This window comes from Spermophilus citellus (assembly GCF_964194105.1).
Source record: "Spermophilus citellus genome assembly, chromosome: 10".
NCBI classification, from domain to species: Eukaryota; Metazoa; Chordata; class Mammalia; order Rodentia; family Sciuridae; genus Spermophilus; species Spermophilus citellus.
Window position 1 is genome coordinate 32,225,222 of NC_138197.1, and position 21,555 is coordinate 32,246,776.

The 21,555-nt window shown below is 38.7% G+C and overlaps 1 protein-coding gene across 1 annotated transcript in view; it reads left to right on the plus strand.

Annotated features, from left to right (window-relative positions):
* The window catches only part of LOC308658146 (antigen WC1.1-like), a gene marked incomplete at both ends in the record, with an annotated part of 30,508 nt that extends 14,984 nt beyond the window's left edge, over nucleotides 1–15,524 (plus strand). Inside the window, 11 exons of the mRNA XM_081310773.1 lie at nucleotides 6,394–6,486; nucleotides 6,564–6,878; nucleotides 7,990–8,304; nucleotides 11,252–11,293; nucleotides 11,383–11,697; nucleotides 11,915–11,947; nucleotides 12,311–12,448; nucleotides 12,827–12,964; nucleotides 13,130–13,213; nucleotides 14,251–14,397; nucleotides 15,406–15,524. Of these exons, the coding sequence (XP_081166899.1) occupies nucleotides 6,394–6,486; nucleotides 6,564–6,878; nucleotides 7,990–8,304; nucleotides 11,252–11,293; nucleotides 11,383–11,697; nucleotides 11,915–11,947; nucleotides 12,311–12,448; nucleotides 12,827–12,964; nucleotides 13,130–13,213; nucleotides 14,251–14,397; nucleotides 15,406–15,524 (1,739 nt within the window). The remainder of the gene's footprint in view (nucleotides 1–6,393; nucleotides 6,487–6,563; nucleotides 6,879–7,989; nucleotides 8,305–11,251; nucleotides 11,294–11,382; nucleotides 11,698–11,914; nucleotides 11,948–12,310; nucleotides 12,449–12,826; nucleotides 12,965–13,129; nucleotides 13,214–14,250; nucleotides 14,398–15,405) is intronic.
* Between the last annotated feature and the right edge of the window lie 6,031 nt (nucleotides 15,525–21,555).

The following is a 21,555-nucleotide window of genomic DNA, read 5'->3' on the forward strand; positions in this document are numbered from 1 at the left end:
ATTTTTATAATATTTTTCCCATTATTTGAAGTAGTTTTGAGGTCTAGTAGTCTACTAAGTAAAAATAGAAATAATAGATATTAATGTCATCTTTCTCATTTTAATATGCCACTCTAACAGGTGATAATTATTCCAGGGTTTTATTTTTTTCTGATAATTATTTCTCTTCATTTTCTTCCTCATGATTTCATTTAATCATGCTCAAATAGGATTAATTTTATGTCTTTTTAGAAAAATTTGGCTTAATTAATTTTTCCTGTATATTTTCCCTATAATTCATTGATTTCTATCTATAATTTTCTTTATTATTCATTACTTCTTTGGGTTGAGCTTGATATTCTTTTGCCTTCCATATATCTAAAATATTTGCATTTTTAATTTTCAGATCTTATTTTTTTATTATATCCATTAATTTGACTCCAATCACAGTTGGTTATATATAAGTTTTAAGTTGTTATATGTTATCATCAAGATAAGAATTTATTGTAATTTCCGATGTTTTATTCATAATTTAAGTTCCAAATCATTAAAATATTTCTAGCATTTAATTATTAATATCTAGCTGAATTGCATTGTGAGGAGAGAAACTACTCACCATGCTTTCAACCTTTGAAATTTTGTGTTCTAGTATTATTTTTTACTTTTGTGGTGACGGGGACTGAAACTGGGCCTTGTTCATGTTGACAAGTATTCTACCACTGAGCTACATAACCAGTCCTTGGTGTTTTTTTCATAAATGCTCCATCTGAACTTGAAAATGTATTGTTTATACTTTTTATTTCAGAGTTTTATATGTATAAATTAATCAAAGTTGTTAATCATTATTCAAAAACTTCCAGCTATCTACTCATTTTGGTCTATTTTTTTCCATCAGTTATTGACACAGGTATGTAAAATTTCTTAATCTAATTGCCTATTTCTTTTTCATGTTTTTTTTCAGTTTTATTTGCTCCATATATTTTGAGGCTTGTTTTTAGTTACATACAAATTTAAAATAGGTTTTTAAGTTTTAGTTCTATGATATCCCTTTATAATTTTGAAATATTCTTCTTTATTTCTAGCAACTCTTCTTTCCATAAAGTCAAATTTGTATGACAATAATATAATCATACCAAATTTCTTCACATGGTATTTTTTCCCCATTATTTTGTGTTTGACCTGTGTGCTAGTATTTACTGTGTAGGTCTCTTGAAATTAATGCAATGTTGAATTTTGCTCACTTCTAATATACTTTGACAATCTTTGATTATAATGGGTATATGCAGTTCATCTACTGTTAATGTATTATTGATACATTTGGAGAAAATATGGTATATTCATATTTTTGTCATCTTTTTTTTTGTTAATTTTTGCCTCCTTAGTAACATTTTCTTTTTGGTTGAACCTGAATATATTTTATTATTGCATTTTCTTCTCCATTATGAACAGAGAAGATGCAAGAAATTATAACAAATTTATTTGTATCAGCTAAGAGTTGTCTTGTGGACTAAAATATGGTCTATCTTGGAAAAGGTTCCATGAGTTACTTAGAAGAAAGTGTGTTCAGATATTTTTCGATGAAATATTCTATATATCTATTAAGTCCATTTGATTTATACTATTTTTTAGGTATGAAGAGTTTTTACTGTGTTTATATCTGAATGACCTATCTATTGGTGAGAGAGGGATTTTGAAATCACTCAGTATTATCAGACTGGCATTTATCTGAATCTTTATTTTGAGTAGTGTCTATTTTATGTAATTAGCTGCAGCAATGTTTGGAGCATAAATATTTAATATTGTTATAACTTTTTGTTATATTTTTCACTTTACAAGTATAAAGGGACCTCTTTTGTCTTTTCTGATTAATATTGGCTGGATGCCTGCTTTGTTGGTATGAGAGTAGCTACTCCTGATTGTTTCTAGGCTTCATTTGAGTGGCATATCAATTTTCACTCCCTTTCAGCCTGTGGCTATCTTTGCTTGTGAGGTGAGTCTTGCAAACAGCTTATAGTTGGATCTTGTTTTTTAATCCATTCTACCAGCCTATGTCTTTTAATTTGAGAGTTGAGACCATTAATACCAGTATAAGGTAGGACACAATGAGAAGTACTGTTGATTGGAGTTTTGCCCAGACAGATCTGATAGAAACACTCCCAGGGTGGGGTTGCTACAGATTTCTAGGAGGGGAGTTCCAGCAGCTGGATCAGGCCTTAGGGATTTTTCTGGGTGGTATCTGTTCTGGAGAAATTAGATCAACATGTCCCCAGGGCCAGGCCAATGCTGGTCTGTCCTAGGAGTCTGCATCTAAGAAGAATCTATTCATGGGGCAGGGGAGTCAACTCTCTACAGGTCTCACACACTCTGATGCCCAGGAATATGCAGCCTTCCTCTAATCTGCCATCTTGAAACCATGCCAGAAGGTTTTATTTTGGCTCATGTTTTCGAGGGTTCTGCCATGGTTGGCTAACTCCATTACTCTGGGCCTGAGTGAGGCAGAACATTATGGTGGAAAGGTGTGGCAAAGGGAAGATGCTCAGTTCATGACAGCCAGGAAACAGGAACACAGAGAGAGAGAAGGTAACTCGGATAAGATATAGTCCTCAAAGTCATGCCCACAGTGACCTACTTCCTCCAACCATGTGCAACTTGCCTACAGTTTATACCACCTCCCAGGAGTTCATTCAGCTATCAATGGATTAATCCAATTATGAGGTCACAGCCATAATGATTCAATCATTTCCTAAAAGTCCCACTTCTGAAAATTGTCATTGCTGCATTAGGGACCAAACCTTTAACACATAGGCTTTTGGAGGACATTCTAGATCCAAACCATAACGTATTCCCTGCCCCCACACATGCACAGCCTACCCATTACCACCTGCCTCACCAGAGTGCAATATTTGTTACAGTTGATGAACCTACATTAATACATTATAATGACCCAAAGTTCATAGTTTACATTAGGGTTTTCTTTTGGTGTTGTATATTCTAAGGGTTTGGACAAGTGTATGATGTTATGTATCCACAATTATAGTATCACGTGGAGTGTTTTCAGTCCCCGAAAGTCCTCTGTGCTCTACCTATTCATCTCCTATCCCCAATCCCTGGAAACCCCTGATTTTGAGTCTCTTCATAACTTACTTTTTCCAGGATGTCATATAGTTGGAATCAAACAATATGTAACCTTTAGAGATTAGGGTTTTTCATTAACAGCATTGCTGAAATCTATCAGGTTTCTGCTAATAGTCTTCTTGAGCCCTGTATTAGTGTGTTTTCCAGTGCTATAACAAAATGCCCACAGCTGGAAACTCATAAAAGAGATTTATTTAGCTCAAAGCTTTGGAGGCAAAAAAATCAAGGTCAGGTAGCTCCATCTATGGGGGCTTCATGGCAGTTGCATCATGGTGGGGTTATATATAAGAGCGAGAGATAACATGGTGAAACAAGAAGCCGGAGAGAGACTTGGGGATAAGGCTGATCCTTTATAACAATTCACTTTTGTGGGAACTAACCAGAGTCTCAAGAGAACTATACTAATACCTTCCTCCCGAAGGCATCATCCCCAATTACCTAACCAGGCTTTACCCCTTAAAGGTTCTACCACCTCTTAATACTGCCATGGTGGGGGTCAACCCTCCATTGCATGAACCTTTGTGGGGCAAAGCACATCTAAACCATAGCAAGGCCCTTCCAGATTTTTACCCAAAAGTAATAACAATGTTTTAGGTAGCATCTTAGTTTTGGGATCTTGTGGGTAAAGTGGCTATGAAGATGCATGTACAAGTCCTTTTGAAGAAAAGTATTTTCATTTATCTTTAGAAAATACTTTTTAATATGGTCAATGTAAGTGTCCCAGTTAACTCTTGCTGTATAACAAAACTTCAGAAGCAACTTGGCAACTGAAAAGCAAGCAACCAACAAATCAGCAAATACATTTAATTTTGGAAGATTTCATGGTCCAGAAATTTGGAAATGACTCAGTTTGGCAGTTGTCTCTTGTGGTCTTTCATGAGGTTGCACTTAGATGTCACCTGGGGCCAAGGTCATCCAAAGACCTGGGAGTGTAAGCTGGATTGCCCACATGGCGACAATTGGAAGTTCAACTTCACTAGATGTCCTTTCTAGCAAGATAGTCTCAACAGAGTCAGATTCCCCCTAGAGAAACTGTTGTAATTGAGCCAGGAGGTGGCTGCACAACTTACTAGCCCTTTAAGTAAAACAGTGTTACCACAAATGCATTCTGTTGCTTACAAGCAGCTCACTAAGGTCAGGTAAAATTCAAGGAAAAAGAGGAATAGACTCCAATTCTCAATGAATGCAGTATCACAAATTTTTTGGATGTCTTTAAAAACAAATCACTGTAGGTCTATTAAATATTCCACACAGTAATTGCAGTATTTCTAATTTCCATTTTAAAAATACATAATATAATTGTGACATTATGCATTTAGGACTTAATGAGCTTTATTCTGTATATTTTCCTGGTCCTTTGTTTTCCTATTTCTTTTTTTTTTTCAAAGAGAGAGTGAGAGAGGAGAGTGAGAGAGAGAGAGAATTTTTAATATTTATTTTTTAGTTCTCGGCGGACACAACATCTTTGTTGGTATGTGGTGCTGAGGATCGAACCCCGGGCCGCACGCATGCCAGGCGAGCGGGCTACCGCTTGAGCCACATCCCCAGCCCCCTTGTTTTCCTATTTCTATCTTGTGCTGATTTCATGTGTTTCAATGCCCATCCTTTGAGTTCTAATTTGAGGTATTGTCTTTTTCAGCTCTACAAATTTTCATTCTTATATTTTTTTCTGCCAAAATTTAAGCTTGTCATTTAATTCCTTGAATATTTTAATTATGGTTACTTAGGTAACTCCACTACCTGAGTGCTTTGAGAGTTTCTTTATAATGCCTTGTCCCCTGCCCCCTTTTTTATACCAGGGATTTGAAACTGGACTGCTTAACCACTGAGCCACATTCCCACACCATTTTTTTTTTTTTTTGTTTTTGGTACTGGGGATTGAACTCAGGTGCACTTGACCACTGAGCCACATCGCCAGCTCTTTTTTGTATTTTATTTAGAGACAGGGTCTCAGTGAGTTGCTTAACACCTTGCTTTTGTTGAGGCTGGCTTAGACATCCTTCTGCCTCAGCAACCAGAGCCAATGGAATTACAGGTATGCATCACCTTGCCTGGCCCCAGGCCTTTCTATTTTTTATTTGAGACAGGGTCTTGCTAAGTTCTTAAGGCCTCGCTAAGTTGCTGAGACTGCCTTTGAACTATTGATCTTTCTGCCTCAGCCTTCTGAGTCATTGGGGTTACAGGTGTGCACCATCATGCTGGGCTCCCTCTTGGTTTTTGAGAAGTCTCTTATGTCTGGGTATTTTTTTGTTCATAAAATTTATTGTAATTGAAAAGAACATCCCAGGTCTATTTCATTTTTGAAAATTTTATTGAATAAGTTATAATTGTATATATTTATAGAATACAGTGTGATATTTTGACATTAGACATTATACATATGAATAATTTAAATCAACTAATTATCATATCTATTACCTCATCATTTTTTTTTGTGTGAGAACACTTAAGATCTATTTTTAAACCAATTTTGATATATACAATTCATTACTATTAGCTATAGTCACTGTGCTAAACAATAAATTGTGAGAATTTATTCCTCTCTTTTATCTGAAATTTTGTATCCTTAGACCAACATCTTTCCTTTCCCCATTTTTATCTATTCTCCAAGTGTAGTGTAACCAAGATGCTACTGTGTTTCTGTGAGTTCCACATTTTAAGATATGCTTGAATAGTTTTAATTGGCAGATGTAAAATTGTAGAAGTCCTTTCAAAAAGACTGCATTTGCTTCCTCCTTATTTAGGGGTTGATAACCTTATTTTAAAGGATGTGAAGTAATTGGAAGTGGATACTGTTCTTCATGAGGATACCTCTATTTTTAGTTCATGCTTCCGTTCATGGTACCCATTTTTCCGTTAACAGGGCCCTCCTCTTTGGTTAACTCTCAATTAAACTTGTGTACTTCAGTCCTGTGAATCTGGCAGAACTTCTGCTGGGATGTTCAGCATCACAGTTGTTACTCCTGAATGGTCAAATGCCTCAGGGAAAAATGGCTCATCCAAGTCCTTTACTTATCTCTGAACTTGACTCCAAATTTTTTGTTGCCTTGAGAGCTCTATAATGCTTTCAATGAGCATCCATTTAGTTCCACTTTGCTAACATCATTCTTAGTGTTAACTCAAAACAGAAAAGTCTGTCAGAGGAGAAGTAGAAATCTCCATTAGAAGATTAGCTCTGAAGATATGAAATGATTGCTCCTTAGAGCTTTCATCTCAGATGCCATCACAAGATTATTGTCTAGTTTAATTCAGTTTCCTGCTTTCTAACCTTTTCCGTAGGAAACCAGACCCAGCTGCTGCCCCAGTGCAATGACTCCTGGTCTGACCCAGCAGGCTCTGCAGCCTCAGAGGGCCACACTGCCAACTGCTCAGGTGAGCAAGGCCCCCAGCACCTGAGCCTTCCCATTCCCTGTGTAAATGCCCACTGACAGGACCCTGTCTCTCCTCAGACAGCAGACAGCTCCGCCTGGTGGATGGGGGCAGTCGCTGCGCAGGGAGAGTGGAGATCCTGCAGCAGGGCTCCTGGGGCTCCATCTGTGATGACAGCTGGGACCTGAGTGATGCCCACGTGGTGTGCAGACAGCTGGGCTGTGGAGTGGCCCTGGAGGCCACCATCTCTGCTCACTTTGGAGAGGGATCAGGGCCCATCTGGCTGGATGAGCTGAACTGCACAGGAGAGGAGGCCCACGTGTGGCAGTGCCCTTCCCAGGGCTGGGGGCAGCACAACTGCAGGCACAAGGAGGATGCTGGGGTCATCTGCTCAGGTCTGTGGTGCACACTGTGCACAGGCTGAGAGGTCTGGGAGGGTCTGCAGGGTGGTGACTGAGCCCTATTTAAGGGTGTGGGAATTACTGACAGGTCTCAGGGGGAGGAGGCCCCTCCCACAGTGCCTGTCTTTCCAGCAGAGAAGATGAGGTGTTTTCATTTCCTGCTGCAGCAGCTGAGCTTCTGCTGACACAGTCATTCTCTACAGTGTCCATTTGAAAGCAGATCTCATGCTTCAGTCACATGTGGGTGCAAAATCTGTCTAAAATCCACTGGATTATTTCCCCACTGTTGCTGTTACAAATTACTACAGAGTTAGAGGCTTAAACCCATCCTAGTTATCTTAGATTAGATTAGAAATCCAACCCAGGTCTGCCTGGGCTAAAAACAAAGTGTCAGTAGGTTGCATTTCTTTGAGGCTCTGGGAAGACTCATTTCCCAGCCTTTTCCAATTTCTATAAGCTGTCTGCATTCCTTGGCTCATGGCCCTTTCTTAATTTTTTCAAACAATCACTTTGCAACTGTCTGACCATTCTTCCCTTGTCACGTTCCTTCTGACTACGGCCTAAGGAGGTTATTTGTTTTTAAGGATACAGGATGTGATCACATGTTTAATCCAGATAATTTGGTATGATCTCATAATGAAAAGATCCTTATCTTAATCCTCTCTTCAAAGCCCCTTTGCCCCATGAGGCAACCAGGGTTAGGTTATTCACAGGCTTCTAGGATGAGGAAGTGAATGTTTGGAGCTCCACTATTCTGCCACTTCACTGTCCACACTGCCTTTCTTAGGGTATGTCACATGTTTACCCAGGAAACAGGATTCAGCTTTTCCTCTTTGCAGAGCACCTAAGTCCATGTTCCCGCTTGTCCATTTTTCACTACATCATTAAGGTAGAAATAGAAAGATGGGTACAAGTTGGCAAAATCAGATAAAGGAAGAAGAATTTCATTATTTTCCATGGGTTCTTTCTCAGCAGCATCAGCATTGTGTGTTCACTACCTTTGAGATAGGAAGAAAAACAAAAACAAAACCAGAAAACCACAGAAAGACCAAAACATGAAGAGTTGAATGTTCACTGAGCCCTGATGTTTCCCTTTCCATTTCAGAGTTCCTGGCCCTCAGGCTGGTGAGCGAGGACCAGGAGTGTGCTGGGTGGCTGGAGGTTTTCTACAACAACACCTGGGGCAGTGTCTGCCACAGTCCTATGAAAGCTGTGACCTTGTCCGTGATCTGCAGACAGCTTGGCTGTGGGGACAGTGGGACTCTGGATTTCTTGGTTCCTCTCAGGGAAGGTTCTAGACCCCGCTGGGTGGATGGAATTCACTGTCGGAAAACTGATATCTCTCTCTGGCAGTGTCCTTCTGACCCCTGGAAACAGAGATCTTGCTCTCCAAAGGAGGAAGCACATATCACATGTGCAGGTGACCTACTGTCTGTTTCTGTGTTTGTCCCATCCCTGCAGGTTACTGAAGGTATTTGGTGATAATTTTATTCAACTAAAGAAACTGGGGTTAGGAGACATTAAATACATACCAACACCTTTAAGTTAGGATGAGTTTTGGGAATTAAATTCCACCTTGGTCCAGCTCTTAAAACTGTGGTCATTTACTCTGAAATGTATCTATACCAGTCAGACAACTGCTCAGGTCAGTCTGTTGGCAGAAAATAGTTGAGAGTTCTGTAGGTAGAGACTTAATTCCAGGCCAGAGAACAGAGAAGAAAACATAGCTACTGCCCTCGTAGAGTTTATACTCCAGTGCTAGCAACACTTATTACACAGAAATCTGAGTGTCATGAAGAAGTGGAAGATGCTGGACCAGAGTTAGAGACCACTCTTAGGCAGATCCCACTGCCCGCCCTCCAGTGACCATCCCATTGAAGAGGCATTTGTTTGTTTTCGTCTGCCACACCACTGGGAACTCCTGAGTGGTCAAGGGGTCCCCATATAATACTGATTGCATCTATGTCTTCTCAGAATTCCAATCAGCTGGTAGCTGTAGGCAGGTGAGGTGTGTATGGAGGAGGTACATGCCCCTGAAGTAATGCCCCTGGGGACTATATCTTGTCTCCTCTATTATATGCTGAGTAGCACCTACCTCCCCCATACCCTTCCACCATGATATTTCTGTCTTGAGCTGGCTCAGCTTCAATTGAATCCTCTTATACTGTGAACAAAAATAAACCTTTCCTCCTCTAAGTTGTTTTTGTCAGGTGTGCAAGTACAAAATGATGCAAAACTTATAATACATCCATCAATGTACCTAAGGGCTTGATTCCTGATATCTCGAGAAGCACACAAATGAGTATTCTTTTTCTATCTCACTTCCTTCTCCAGATGCTGCCCTCTTTATCCCTCCGCTCTCCTCTCCACAACCCACATATTTACCAGTATTGCCAATAGTCTCTGTCTGGGTCTACTGTGCTGAATTCATTTCAGTTAGGTTTTAGATCTCATCACTCCTCAGAAGTGGTTAAAAAAAAAAGAAATCTAAAAAATAGGCCTGAGTTTGTTTCATATATGTGTGTGTGTGTGTGTGTGTGTGTGTGTGTGTGTGTATTTTACAGAGAGAGAGAGAGAGATTTTTTTTAATATTTATTTTTCAGTTTTCGGCGGACACAACATCTTTGTTTGTGTGTGGTGCTGAGGATCCAACCTGGGCTGCACGCATGCCAGGCGAGCCCGCTACCACTTGAGCCACATCCCCAGCCCTGTTATTTTGTTCTTGACATCTTAGCAGCATTGTCTTTCCTTCTCAAAATTATTATTTTTTTTACTTTTGTTACTCTACCTCATTAAGTTCATATGCTAGAACCTTAGCTCAGATTCTACATTTTAGACACTCTAAGGGATATGTATAAGATCTCTACTTTTTCTTAGTTGTGCTCTCATCCTGAGCCACATGGACTTATATGACATCTATATGCTAACATTTCCTAAATATGTACCTCTACAGCTTAGCTCTGCCTACACTAAAAATTCTTGTATTCAATTTTTGCATGACATCTTCACTTGTATATATAATAGGCAACTCAAATTTAACTTCTAAAAAAGAATGCTTGATTCCACCCTTCTATGCTTGCTCCTAACCCTTTCTACCTGCTATATTCTCCATTGCAGTAAATGTTACTATCATTGCCCAGTCACTTAAGATCAATACACAGTAGTCAACCTCATTTCTTCATTTCCCTTTTCCTCCACATCTCATATAATAGCAAACTCTGTTGGGACTTGATAAATATTTATTGAATGGACAAATTTTATTCTCCATTTATTCAAGAACTCTTATTCTGCTAAAAAGTAATTCCTTTACATTCTTGCTAATCAGTAAGGTAATAAATAAAATATAAATTGATGTTAATAACTTGTAGTAATAAATATTGGGCATTAAAAATATAATTAATGCATGATCACAAAAGTAATTTGTGTTTAATGTTACACTTAATTTTTAATAGAAAATTGTAAAACAGATCAAAAGAATAAAAGATTTCTATTCCATAAAAGTAATAGAGCGCCAGGCATGGTGGCACATACCTGTAATCCCAGCAATTCAGGAGACTAAGGCAAGAAAATTCCAAGTCCAAACCAGTCTCAGCAACTTAAAGAGACCCTGTCTCAAAACAAAAATAAAAAGGACTAGGGCCGGGGACAATGGCACACGCCTGTAATCCCAGTGGCTTGGGAGGCTGAGGCAGGAGGATGGTGAGTTCAAAGCCAACCTCAGCAACAGCAAGTTGCTGAGCAACTCAGACTTGTCTCTTAAAAAAAAATAGGGCTGGGGCTGGGGCTCAGTAGTCGAGTGCCCTTGAATTCAATCCTCAGTACCAAAAAAAAAAAAAAAAAAAAAAAAAAAAGGACTGGGGATATGCCTCAATGGTTTAGCATTCCATAGGTTCAATTCTTGGTACAAAAAAAATCAGGTAAAAAACAGTAGAACAATAGCTAGCACTCGACTACTATCAAGTCCCTATTTATAACATTCATAGAAGATTCTCCACATATATGTGGATGTGCCAGACACTGTCTTGATAGTAATATCAGCAGGAATGACAAGGCAAAGTCCTTCCTCTGGTGGAGTTTGCATTGTGGGGAATGAGTGAGAGAGGGCGAGTACAAGACAGCACGTTTGTGTTTATGTTTGTTCAGAAAATGGGGAGAGTGAAAAAATGGAAACTGATAGAAATAATTTCAGCGGCTGATAGGGATATGCTCCAGGAAATGTCTTGGTAAGGCAGGACCTTAGACTGCGTGTGAAGCCTGATATCTCCACCTGTCACTTGCTCTGAGCCCAGGACTTTCAAGAACCTTGTCCTGGGCAGGACCACTCCAGTTGACCCTGACTGGTGTGTCCTCACTGTCTGCTTCTGCAGGAAACCGACCCAAGAGCTGTCCAGCCACTGCGCCCTGCACAGGTACCTCATCCCCTCCCACCTTCCCCATGGCTTCCAGGGGCTCCTTTCCTCCCATCAGGGAGTAAGTGGAGGTGCTGCTGCCTTTTCAGACAAAGAGAAGCTCCGACTTAGGGGAGGAGACAGCGAGTGCTCAGGGCGAGTGGAGGTTTGGCATGAAGGCACCTGGGGCACTGTGTGTGATGACTCCTGGAGCCTGGCAGAGGCTGAGGTGGTGTGTCAGCAGCTGGGCTGTGGCTCTGCCCTGGAAGCCCCAGGGAAGGCTGCGTTTGGCCCTGGAAATGGAAGCATCTGGCTGGATGAGGTGCAGTGCAGGGGCAGGGAGCCCTCCCTGTGGGCCTGTGCTGCAGCACCCTGGGGAAAGAGTGACTGCAAGCATGAGGAGGATGCTGGTGTGAGGTGCTCTGGTGAGTAGCAGGACAGGAGAGGGGGCCAGGGTTGAAGGAGTGTGTTTGCATCCAAAGGGCTTCCAAGGCTACTTTGCTACCCTGAGCCCTGGCTGTGGAAGGCTGTGCCTAATCTCCTGGCTTCTGGCACAGAACCATGTGCCAGAGGTAGTGGATGGGACCCAGTGACATTCCCAGAACCATTTCAGTGATCTCATTTTCCTTCTCTTCTCTTCAGGTGAAAGAACTAGAGTTTCTCCCAAATCTAGAAGTAAGTGGTTCTTCTGCTCCGACCCATGTGATAAGGGAGACATATTTTCAGAGTCCTGCACTATGAAGTCTACATATTTTTGACAAAATTATAGTAGGTCTGATGATTAGGGTTAGAACAGGCCATGCAGTTTATTAAATTGTAGTAACCAAGGGCTCCAAAGCCTCACCAATTCCTTAAAACCAAACTCAGAAGATCGTTGACATAGCTCAGAGCAGGATCTTAACATCTTGGGGTTCAGGCAGATCCATGGTATCTGAGTTAGGCACTTCATGGTCCTGAAGAATCAAGGGATGGCCAGGTAATTGGATTCTCCTGGGCTTATGGTCTTCTCCAAAGACTCATGATCCTTTACCTCCTCAGGCACCAGTTCAGTCTCAACCCCTATCCCTGGTATCTCCTCCTTACCTGGAATTCTTTGCATCATCCTGGGAGCCCTTCTCTTCCTGGTCCTTATCATCCTTGGGATTCAGCTGCATAGATGGAGAACAGAGCGCCCAGGTAGGAATTAGGGATGTTGTGACCTGGAAAGTATTCAGGGAGAATGGTGGAATCGTTGTGATTCCTTCAAAAGTATGTTTGAGTCTCCATTCTTATTATTTGGAAAACTGCTTTACGTACTTCAGCATTTAAAGCACTGGAATCCTTGGTCCTAGGTTAAATATGGAAACTCTGAAAAATAATGGCTTCTTGTATGGATCATGTCAGTGGAGATTGAGTATAGAATCCAGGTAGAGTCAGGACCCATAGTTTGATCTAACAGAGCAGAAGCTAAAGAAAGGGACTCTGGTAGCCCAGAGGAGTGTCTCCAACAGGTTTTTCTGTTGGTAAGGGAAACACCTCCAGGAGCAATCTCTGAACTCATTCTGCTTTCCCCAGACTTATCTACTTCTGAAGATGCTGTTGATGAGGCCCTGTATCAGGAGATAGATTACCTCATGAATCCAGAGAATGAGGACCTGCAGGACAGCTCAGGTGTGTTCCCTACCCTCCTTTCTGTACACGAGTTGGTCATGGGTATGGCAGTCTTCAGGGAGCACAGGCCCCATTACTACCCAACCTATATGGCCATCCTCCTCCTAAGGCAGGAGCTCCAAGCCCTCTCTCTACAAATCTAAAGCTTCCATATTTCTTCCGAACCATGACATGTGTGTTTGCCTGTGATGTTTTTCTCCCTACCAGGAAATCTGTCTGATGACTCAGCTACTAAGCTGTCATATTACACAGGGCACCATGAGGAGAATGGAGAGCCTGAATCTGCCCCAGGTACTAGAGACAGGTGTTCCCTTGAATGGTGGGGTGAGGAGGAGGTTATGATGTGAGAAGAACATCCTCCTGTGATTAGGATGGAAAAGATATCTTCTGTCCAATTAACAACCATTTTTCTTCCTCTCTGACCACTCTGTCACCTCAGAAAGGGAAAGCTCAGGTGCAATTCTCTCAGTATCCAAAGCTACTTCTATGGGATCATAGACATATATCAAATGTATTATTGTAAATTCAAGGGCTATATTTAAAAGAATAGCATCTGAACCTGATCCTATAAAAAATTCCATGGTGAGAGAAAACACTGGAAGTATGATATTGACCCTGAGATACAGTAACATATGAATAATTTTGTGGCTTATGTGAATATTGAGACAAAAAATTGATTATTCCTGGATACATAGAATGTGTAGTGCCTGTATTTATCAACTACCAGGATCTCTTTTCTCTAGCCAAAAATGTCCACTCTAGACCTTTCCCCAAGTGGTAAATGTGGACAGCTCTTGGAATGAGGCATGTTCAGGACAGCTCTGTGGAGATGGGAGCCTAAGGCCAGCAGAGCACTTAGGTGTATTGAAAACCCAGGCCTCCTGTGATTGGGATTGGTGGGATTACTTGTATGTGTAATGGTTGAAAGCCATGCTTTCCTTTATCTCCTCCTGCCTCTGATGGCACATGAACAGCCTGGGTTCTCTTGGTTCCGATTCATTGCCTGCAATTACAGATTTGTACATATTATGTGTTTCAACTCTGGCCCATATGCCAGAAAATAGTACCTGACACTTGTAGTACAATAACTTTTGTTGATGTTTTTTGATATGAAACACCATTTTAGGAAAATGTTATTGATCCTAATATATTGGAATATTTAGAGCATTACAGGGTTTTTAAAAATATTGAGATCAAATGTATCTTTTGGGACAGCCTTGGTATATGTTGCCTATATTAGCTACTAAAATCTCAGCTTTAGAACATACTTAAGGCATCACCTAGTCCAATTCATATTTTGCTTTTTCACATTATTCTTTTATTTTCAGAACAACTGGGACAGCATGTCAGTGTCACAGATTATGGTTATGATGATATTGAAGAGTTAACTGTTTCTGAAATTCCTTCTGTCCCTGGGATGAGTGAGAAGTATTTTTTCCTAGAAAAGGGAGGTGGTGCTAGGTATTCTTATTCAGGTGAGTGGACAGCTCTATCTACAGTAGTCTTTCTTCCTTGTCATGGGAAAGATGACAGTGAAACTATCAATCATTAGCTTTTCTTTACTAGAAAAGAATAGTCATAGAATAGTCTTTTCCTTCTAGTGAAGAAATTTCAACATTTAATTACAGCCATTGCATTCTGCATTAATAGAGGGTAATATCAACTTCAAATGTTTGGTTACATGGTTTCCCTAAAACAAAATTTTATAGCTCATAGATTTAACTCACATTTCTATTTAAAGACCTCCCAGATTACTTCTCATGATCTGAAAGAGTCCCTATATTTGTTGTCAGAACACATATCTTGTCTTAGGTTTAAAAAATTGAAATAAATCCAAAAAGTTTCTGTAACTCATACAAACATGTCTACATCCAACATGTGGTGGGCAGGGACTCAGGAAACACAATATGTTTCTTCTTTCAGAAGAATGAAATAGCTGAAACAAGCCAGGAACAGGGAACAGCTCATGTAGGTATATGAGGTTAGAAGGAAGAGACTGTTTTCTCTCATTATTTCAACGGACATATGACATTTTCCTCTAAGACCAGGCTTGCTGCTTATGTATGGTTATTGGTGGGCAAATGGTAGACTGGGATGTGATTGAGCTGCCCTCCTTGGGCATCTGCCAGAGGACCCAAAATGTTTTCATAAATACTTTGTCAAGTAGGGTCTGTTATTGAGATACTGAGGAATCAAGACAAGTCACCCACTGCCTCCATTTTTTAAGGAATCAGACCAGCCTGCTGTGGAAGAGAGTGCTCATAGCTCTTTTGTATTCCTCACTGTTATTGACTCATCTCTCTTGTTGACATCAAATCAGATTTTGCACAGAGCCCTCAGAATGAGGCAGCTCTGTCTGGCCTTTCAGACAAGTTCTGGGCCCACATAGGTATTTTGCAGCCACTCTGTACTTGTCTTTCCTTCTATAAGAGGTCTCTACTGCCTTGTCACTAATGAAACTTGGGTTTTCCTTACTGTTTCAGGCACCTCTCCTCAGTCTCCCAGAGAAGCTGTCAACTCTAACATGGATGGGAAAGGATCCTCCCTGTTCCTGGGACAAGAAGACCCTGGCTATGATGATATTGAGCTTGCTGCCATTTAGTTCTATTTTTTTTGGAGCAATCAAATCTTCAGAGAACTCGTTGTGATATTGTTTCCCAAAACAAAAGAGAATTCTGTCTTCTTCATTATTGTATAGATTGTACATTTACCTACGATGGAAGAAAATTATTCATAATAAATGATTCCATGCATTATCTTTTCACAATCTCTTTAAAAGTGATATTGTACCTGATATGCAGGTGAAGTAAAAAAACTTTGCCAAAATATAGTGCTAGCTATTCCAGTTATTTCCATCTTAAGTGTTACTCCAAATGTATACATATATAATATTTCCTCAGAAATAATAAATCATATATGTAAAATATATATGTTCATGAATTTTAATGTCTATTCTACAGTTTTATTATTTTATGCCTTAAATAATCATATATATTTTATTTTTTAACTTTCCACATTTTTTATTGGTGTATTATAGTTGTACATAATGATGGGATTTGTTGTTATATGCTCAAACATTCACACAATATAACAATATAATTTGGCCAATATCATTGCCCAGCCCTTCTCTCTCCCCCCACCTCTTCCTACCCCTTTGTCCCTTTTCCTCTACTGATCTTTGGAGTTTCATTGGATAACCCCTTTATTTTAGTCATATGTATTTTAAAAAAAATGTTTATTCTTAAGTTTTAGATGGTCACAATATCCTTATTTTACATTTATGTGGTGCTGAGGATCGAACCCAGTGCCTCATGAATGCTAGGTGGGCACTCTACCACTGAGCCACAACCCCAGCCCTTAGTCATATATATTTTAAAGAAAGTGGAAAAATAAGGACTTTGTTTTTTTATGTTTGCTGTTTTTAATTCTTCTAGATCCAGGTTTCCATCTATTGTCATCTACTTTTAACTTGAAGAATTTTTTTTTTTAGCATTTTTGTAGTGAAAATTTGTTAACAAATTCTCTCATTTAAAAAAATTAAAAAAAGTTTTTATTGGTTCTTTTTAGTTATTCATCCTAAAATGTCTTTATTCTGCCTTCATGTTTGAAGGCTATTTTCACTGTATATACAATTTTGTATTAGTAACTTTTCCTATGTCACTTTGGAAATATTACATTGTCTTCTTTGCCTTTATTTTAAAATATTTAATTGACAAGGAATATTCAAGGTATACAATGGCATGATTTGATATACGTATATGTTATGTAATGATTATTGCAACAAATTACTTAGCACATTTATCACCACTCATAATGTATATTGGATTTCCCAGAACTTTTTCATCTGATAAGTGAAAATTTGTACCCTTTGGCCAACATTTTCTATTTTCTTTGCCTCTAGTCCCTGGCAACCACCATTCTACTCTCTGTGAGTTTAATTTCTTTAGTTTCACATATAAGTGATATCTAAAGTACTTACCTTTCTTTGGCTTATTTCACTAAACATAATGTCTTCTAGGTTCATCTATGTTACAACAGACATGAAAAAATTTCTTCGATTTTTGGGGGCTGAATAGTATGTGTATGTGTATGTGTGTGTGTGTGTGTGTGTGTGTGTGTGTGTGTTTATTTCTCTCTCTCTCTCTCTCTTTATCTATATCTATCTATCTATCTATATATTTTCACCTAATTTTTGACAAGGGAACCAAGAATATGCAATAGGGAAAGGAAAATGCCTTTAAGTGAAGATGTTGGAAAAACTAGACATTGGCATACAAAAGAATAAAATTATGCTCTTGTTTTATACCATAAACAAAACGTCACTTGAAATGGATTCAAACTTTAAATATAAAGTCTGAAACCCTAAAACTCCTAGAAGAAAACCTAGAGAAAAATCTCCTTGGTTTTGGTCTTGGAGTGATACCTTTGGATCTGACACCAAAACACAGGCAACAAGAGTAACAATAAGCAAGTAGGACGACAACAAGCTGAAATCTCTGCACAGTAGAGAAAACAATAAACAAAATGAAGAAGCAGCATGTAGAGTGGGAGAAAATATTAAAGACAATATATCTGATAAGGGGCTAATATCCCAAATATTATAAGGAAATCATAAAACTCAATACTAAAGTAAATAAATAAAAACAAACCCCCAATTTATGCGTTTATCTATGATCTTAGAATTTTTTTTACCTGCCAGTTTTATGCCTTTCTTACTCCTTTTGCTATATTTTCTATCAATCAAATGTCTTAAAAGTTCTCTTTCAGTTTTTTTAGTTTTACATTCTTTTTTCTTTTTTTTGTGGTGCTGGGGATTGAACCCAGGGCCTTGTGCATGCGAGGCAAGCATTCTACCAACTTAGCTATATCCCTAGCCCTATACATTCATTTTTTTAATGTGGTGCTGAGGATAGAACCCAGTGCCTGGAACATGCTAGGTGAGTGCTCTCACAACCCCAGCCCCTATACATTCTTTTACTATGCTTTCATAATTGCTCTAGATATTGAAACATGCATCTATGGTTTACTGAAGCTTTGTACAAGTTATTGCTTTTATCACTTCACTTAACGTTAAGAACCGTAGTAGACTTTAAAGCCTTTAAATCTAAACTACTTGCTACAGTACCATATGAAGAATATCTAAGAAGTAAGAATACTTAGCTATATAATGGTTTCCTCAGTTAGAAATGTTGGTGTCCCTCACAGAAGACACATGATGATATAACCATGATAAGGGAATATTGATTCAATTATTATTTTTATAGTCTCTTTTGGAAGGAGAATATAAGATAGTTTTATATTTGCATGTATATATGCAACAGAAACAATGTGTATATATATTTATTTGTAAGTGTACATTTTTTCCCATCTCTGTTCACTGAAAGGATCTATGAGTAATTAAATGCTAACGGCAATAAGCAAACCAAGAGAAAAACTGGTTCATTTTGGTATTGGTTTATGTGTAACATACTTGTAAACATGCTTAATTTTGGAGCACAGAAAAATAAGATGAATCAGGATCATCTCCTTTTGCTCTAAAGTAACAAAGGAGAGAGAATTCTATAATAGTATTGAGGAGCTCCACAGACTCTCTCCCCAGAGAAATATTGGAACAGATGAAAATAGTTTCTTATAAAACCATAACAACCGTTTAATATTTCTGGATATTGTTCTAAGGGCATAAAGCAAATGGAAAAACATTTAAGGAAATAAGAAAGCATGGCCTAATGATCTTGAACTAAAACCCACATCTACTCTTCATCAGAGTATAATGGAAGTTGGTGAATGCAGCTGAGAATACCAGGCCCTCCCTCTGCCATACTCTCATCATGTATTGCAGTGTCTCCCCAGGTTGGGTGGGTTATCGTAATTTCTCATCCCCTCCAGCTAGCTGAGAGGTTGAAGTTCCATGCTGAAAAAAAAACAAGAAAGGACAAGATACTGCAATTGCTCAGTATCTTGGTTATAAGGGAGGAGTCTAAGCCCAAGGTAAGTGGTTTTTACTCCCATCAGTGGCAAGTGCTGCATAGGGGTTTTGTTCTATAAGAATAGATTCATAGTTGGCCCTGGGATAACTAACTCTGTTTGGAACAGAATGTGAAGACAAGTGGGGCCATACAAAAATAAAGAGCTTTTACACAGGAAAGAGAACAGTACACAAAAGAAAAGGCAACCCATACAGTGGGAGAAAATATTTGCAAACCATATATCTGATAAAAGGTTAATATTCAAAATATATTGGTTGTTCTCAAAAACAGTAGATATATTTTTTCTTGGTAAGCAATTAAGAGGATGCTGTAGTTTTATAAGAACAACAAGCTAACCATAGTCCAGCTAGAGATTAACCAAGGAAAACAGGGCAATAGATAACCAAAATGAGCACTCTTGGTGTCTAAGCAAGTCTGAAAAAATGGTGCAAAGATGACTGTTTCAAATTTAATTGGATCAGACGGTGGAGATATTTATAACCCAGGACTGTACTGTGACCTAGACCAAATTTAAATTTTTGCTATATTTACTATTCTAAGTTCAAAAATGGGAGTTCATAACCCAATTGATTCTAATCTATGAAATAGGATTTGTCATGAGCTTTGTAATGTTGTGAACATCCAATAAAAAAAAACTCTCAAGAAATATTTTACCTTCTTATTTTCTTATAAGTACTATTGCTATTGAGAAGTTTAGAATCAACCTGATTTTTCTTGGCAGATGATGTTCCTTTTTTCTGGAAATTTTACCTTGCTATTTTAAAAATTTCTCTATATTTACCTCGACTTGTTATTTTCATTTATCTTACTTGAGAGGCAATCTACAAGTATTTTTTTTTGGTTCTTAAATGGGATGTTTTTTATATGTCATATATTCCTAACAAAATGGTGAACTAATATAACTGACTTTAGGGGTGTGTGTGTGTGTGTGTGTGTGTGTGTGTGTGTGTGTGTATCTGTGAAATTCCCATCTATCAGTTCTTCAAATTTCCTTTTTTTTCAGGTTTATGTTTCTTCCCTTCTGGGGATCCTGATAAGTAGATGCTATCTCTATGTTCTTTAGCACTTCATTGATATTTTCTACCTCTATTATTTTCTCTGGCCTTCTTGGTAGATTTATAGTTCAATGCACCAATTTGTTCTTCAGCCTATCTATTGTACCTTTTTTCACTGTTTAGCTTCTCAACTTAGTAACCTTTGTATTTCCCTGAGTCACAACATAGAAAGCAGTGTAGGTTGCTGCCACAAATTTCTGTAGCTATAGCACAAGTAATAAAATGAATTAGGGAAATGCAAGATCAGAACTTTCATTGTCTCCCCTACAGCCCTCTTCTGAGCTTGATGCCCTCCTCCAACCCAGCCACACTCACTGCTCTCTCACTTGCCAGGTTAGAGTAGGCTTCAGTCCACCCAAGGAGAGACTCGTCCTGATAGGCCTTGGATACCTATTCCCATATCACTACTATTTCTCTAGAGTTGATTTTGGGAGTGGTCAACCCCTGTTAGTTTAGCATTTTGTAAGAAATAGGGAGGCATGGCGTATAAAACACCCTATCCAATTTAAGAAGATATGTTTAGAGAATGTGCTATAAGTTGTTGTCATTTTGTGAGCCAAACTACATGAAATGTTATTAATTATTATATCAAATTGAAATTTCTCAAGTTAAATGCCCCTTTATCTCTATGATTGATCAATGGTGAAATTACTAGTTTAAGAAATTCTATAGGTGCTATGGATCTTTCAAAGCACTCAAAAACACACCCCACAGTTACCCCACAATTTTCTGCCAAGTAGAGATCAGCAAGGCCTCTTACTTTACTGTTAATCAGATATGACCAAAGGTGCAGGATGTTTTTCTGCTCATCATTAGACACATTTGCATTTATGACCATAGTGGTATATAACAGGAAGGAAAATCTTGCTATATCAAACAGTTACTTTTGCATTCAGGAAAAGGGGGTGGGTTGTGGGTAGTAGTAGCAAAAGTTACTGCTGTTATGTTTGTTGTATTACAGTACCTCAGTCAGTGCCCAATTTTTATAATTAGATTTAAATTCCTTTCCTGAAGTCTGCTATGTGAGCATGGTGCTTGTTAGTACCCACAAACCAGACTTATCTGCTAAACTGCTGTTGTGTTTCTATATAGAAATTGGGCAGTTCCTCTTGGACCAGTGCAAGGCTGGCCGCAACTCAGATTAGGCAGAATGAGTAAATCTTGTTTGACAGTTTCAGCTTGTGCACGAGACCTCAACTATGAGAATCAGAAAATCAGACTGGTAATGACTACTGGGAACATAACACTTTCCTGTGATTTTCTGCTCATGAGCAAAACTTAGCATTCTAAGTAGACAAAATTTTTCTGCTTTGCCTCTATTTGAAAAAAGTGTGTTTTAATGGATTATTCTCCTGTTACCTCTCTATACCTGAGGATGGAGGGTCAGTTTCAAGAGGCTTATGTAAGCCATTTCAAGAGGCTTATGTAAGCCATTTCATTGTAAAAGAAAGGAATTAGAAAAGGCCAATAGAGAGAGTGGACTAAGTAATGGTCACAGAGTGAACATAGAAAGAGATCCAAAGAGAAATTCCCTTGAGTGAAGGGCTAAAGTATAACAATAGTGGGATATTAAGATTAGGTTGATTTGCTA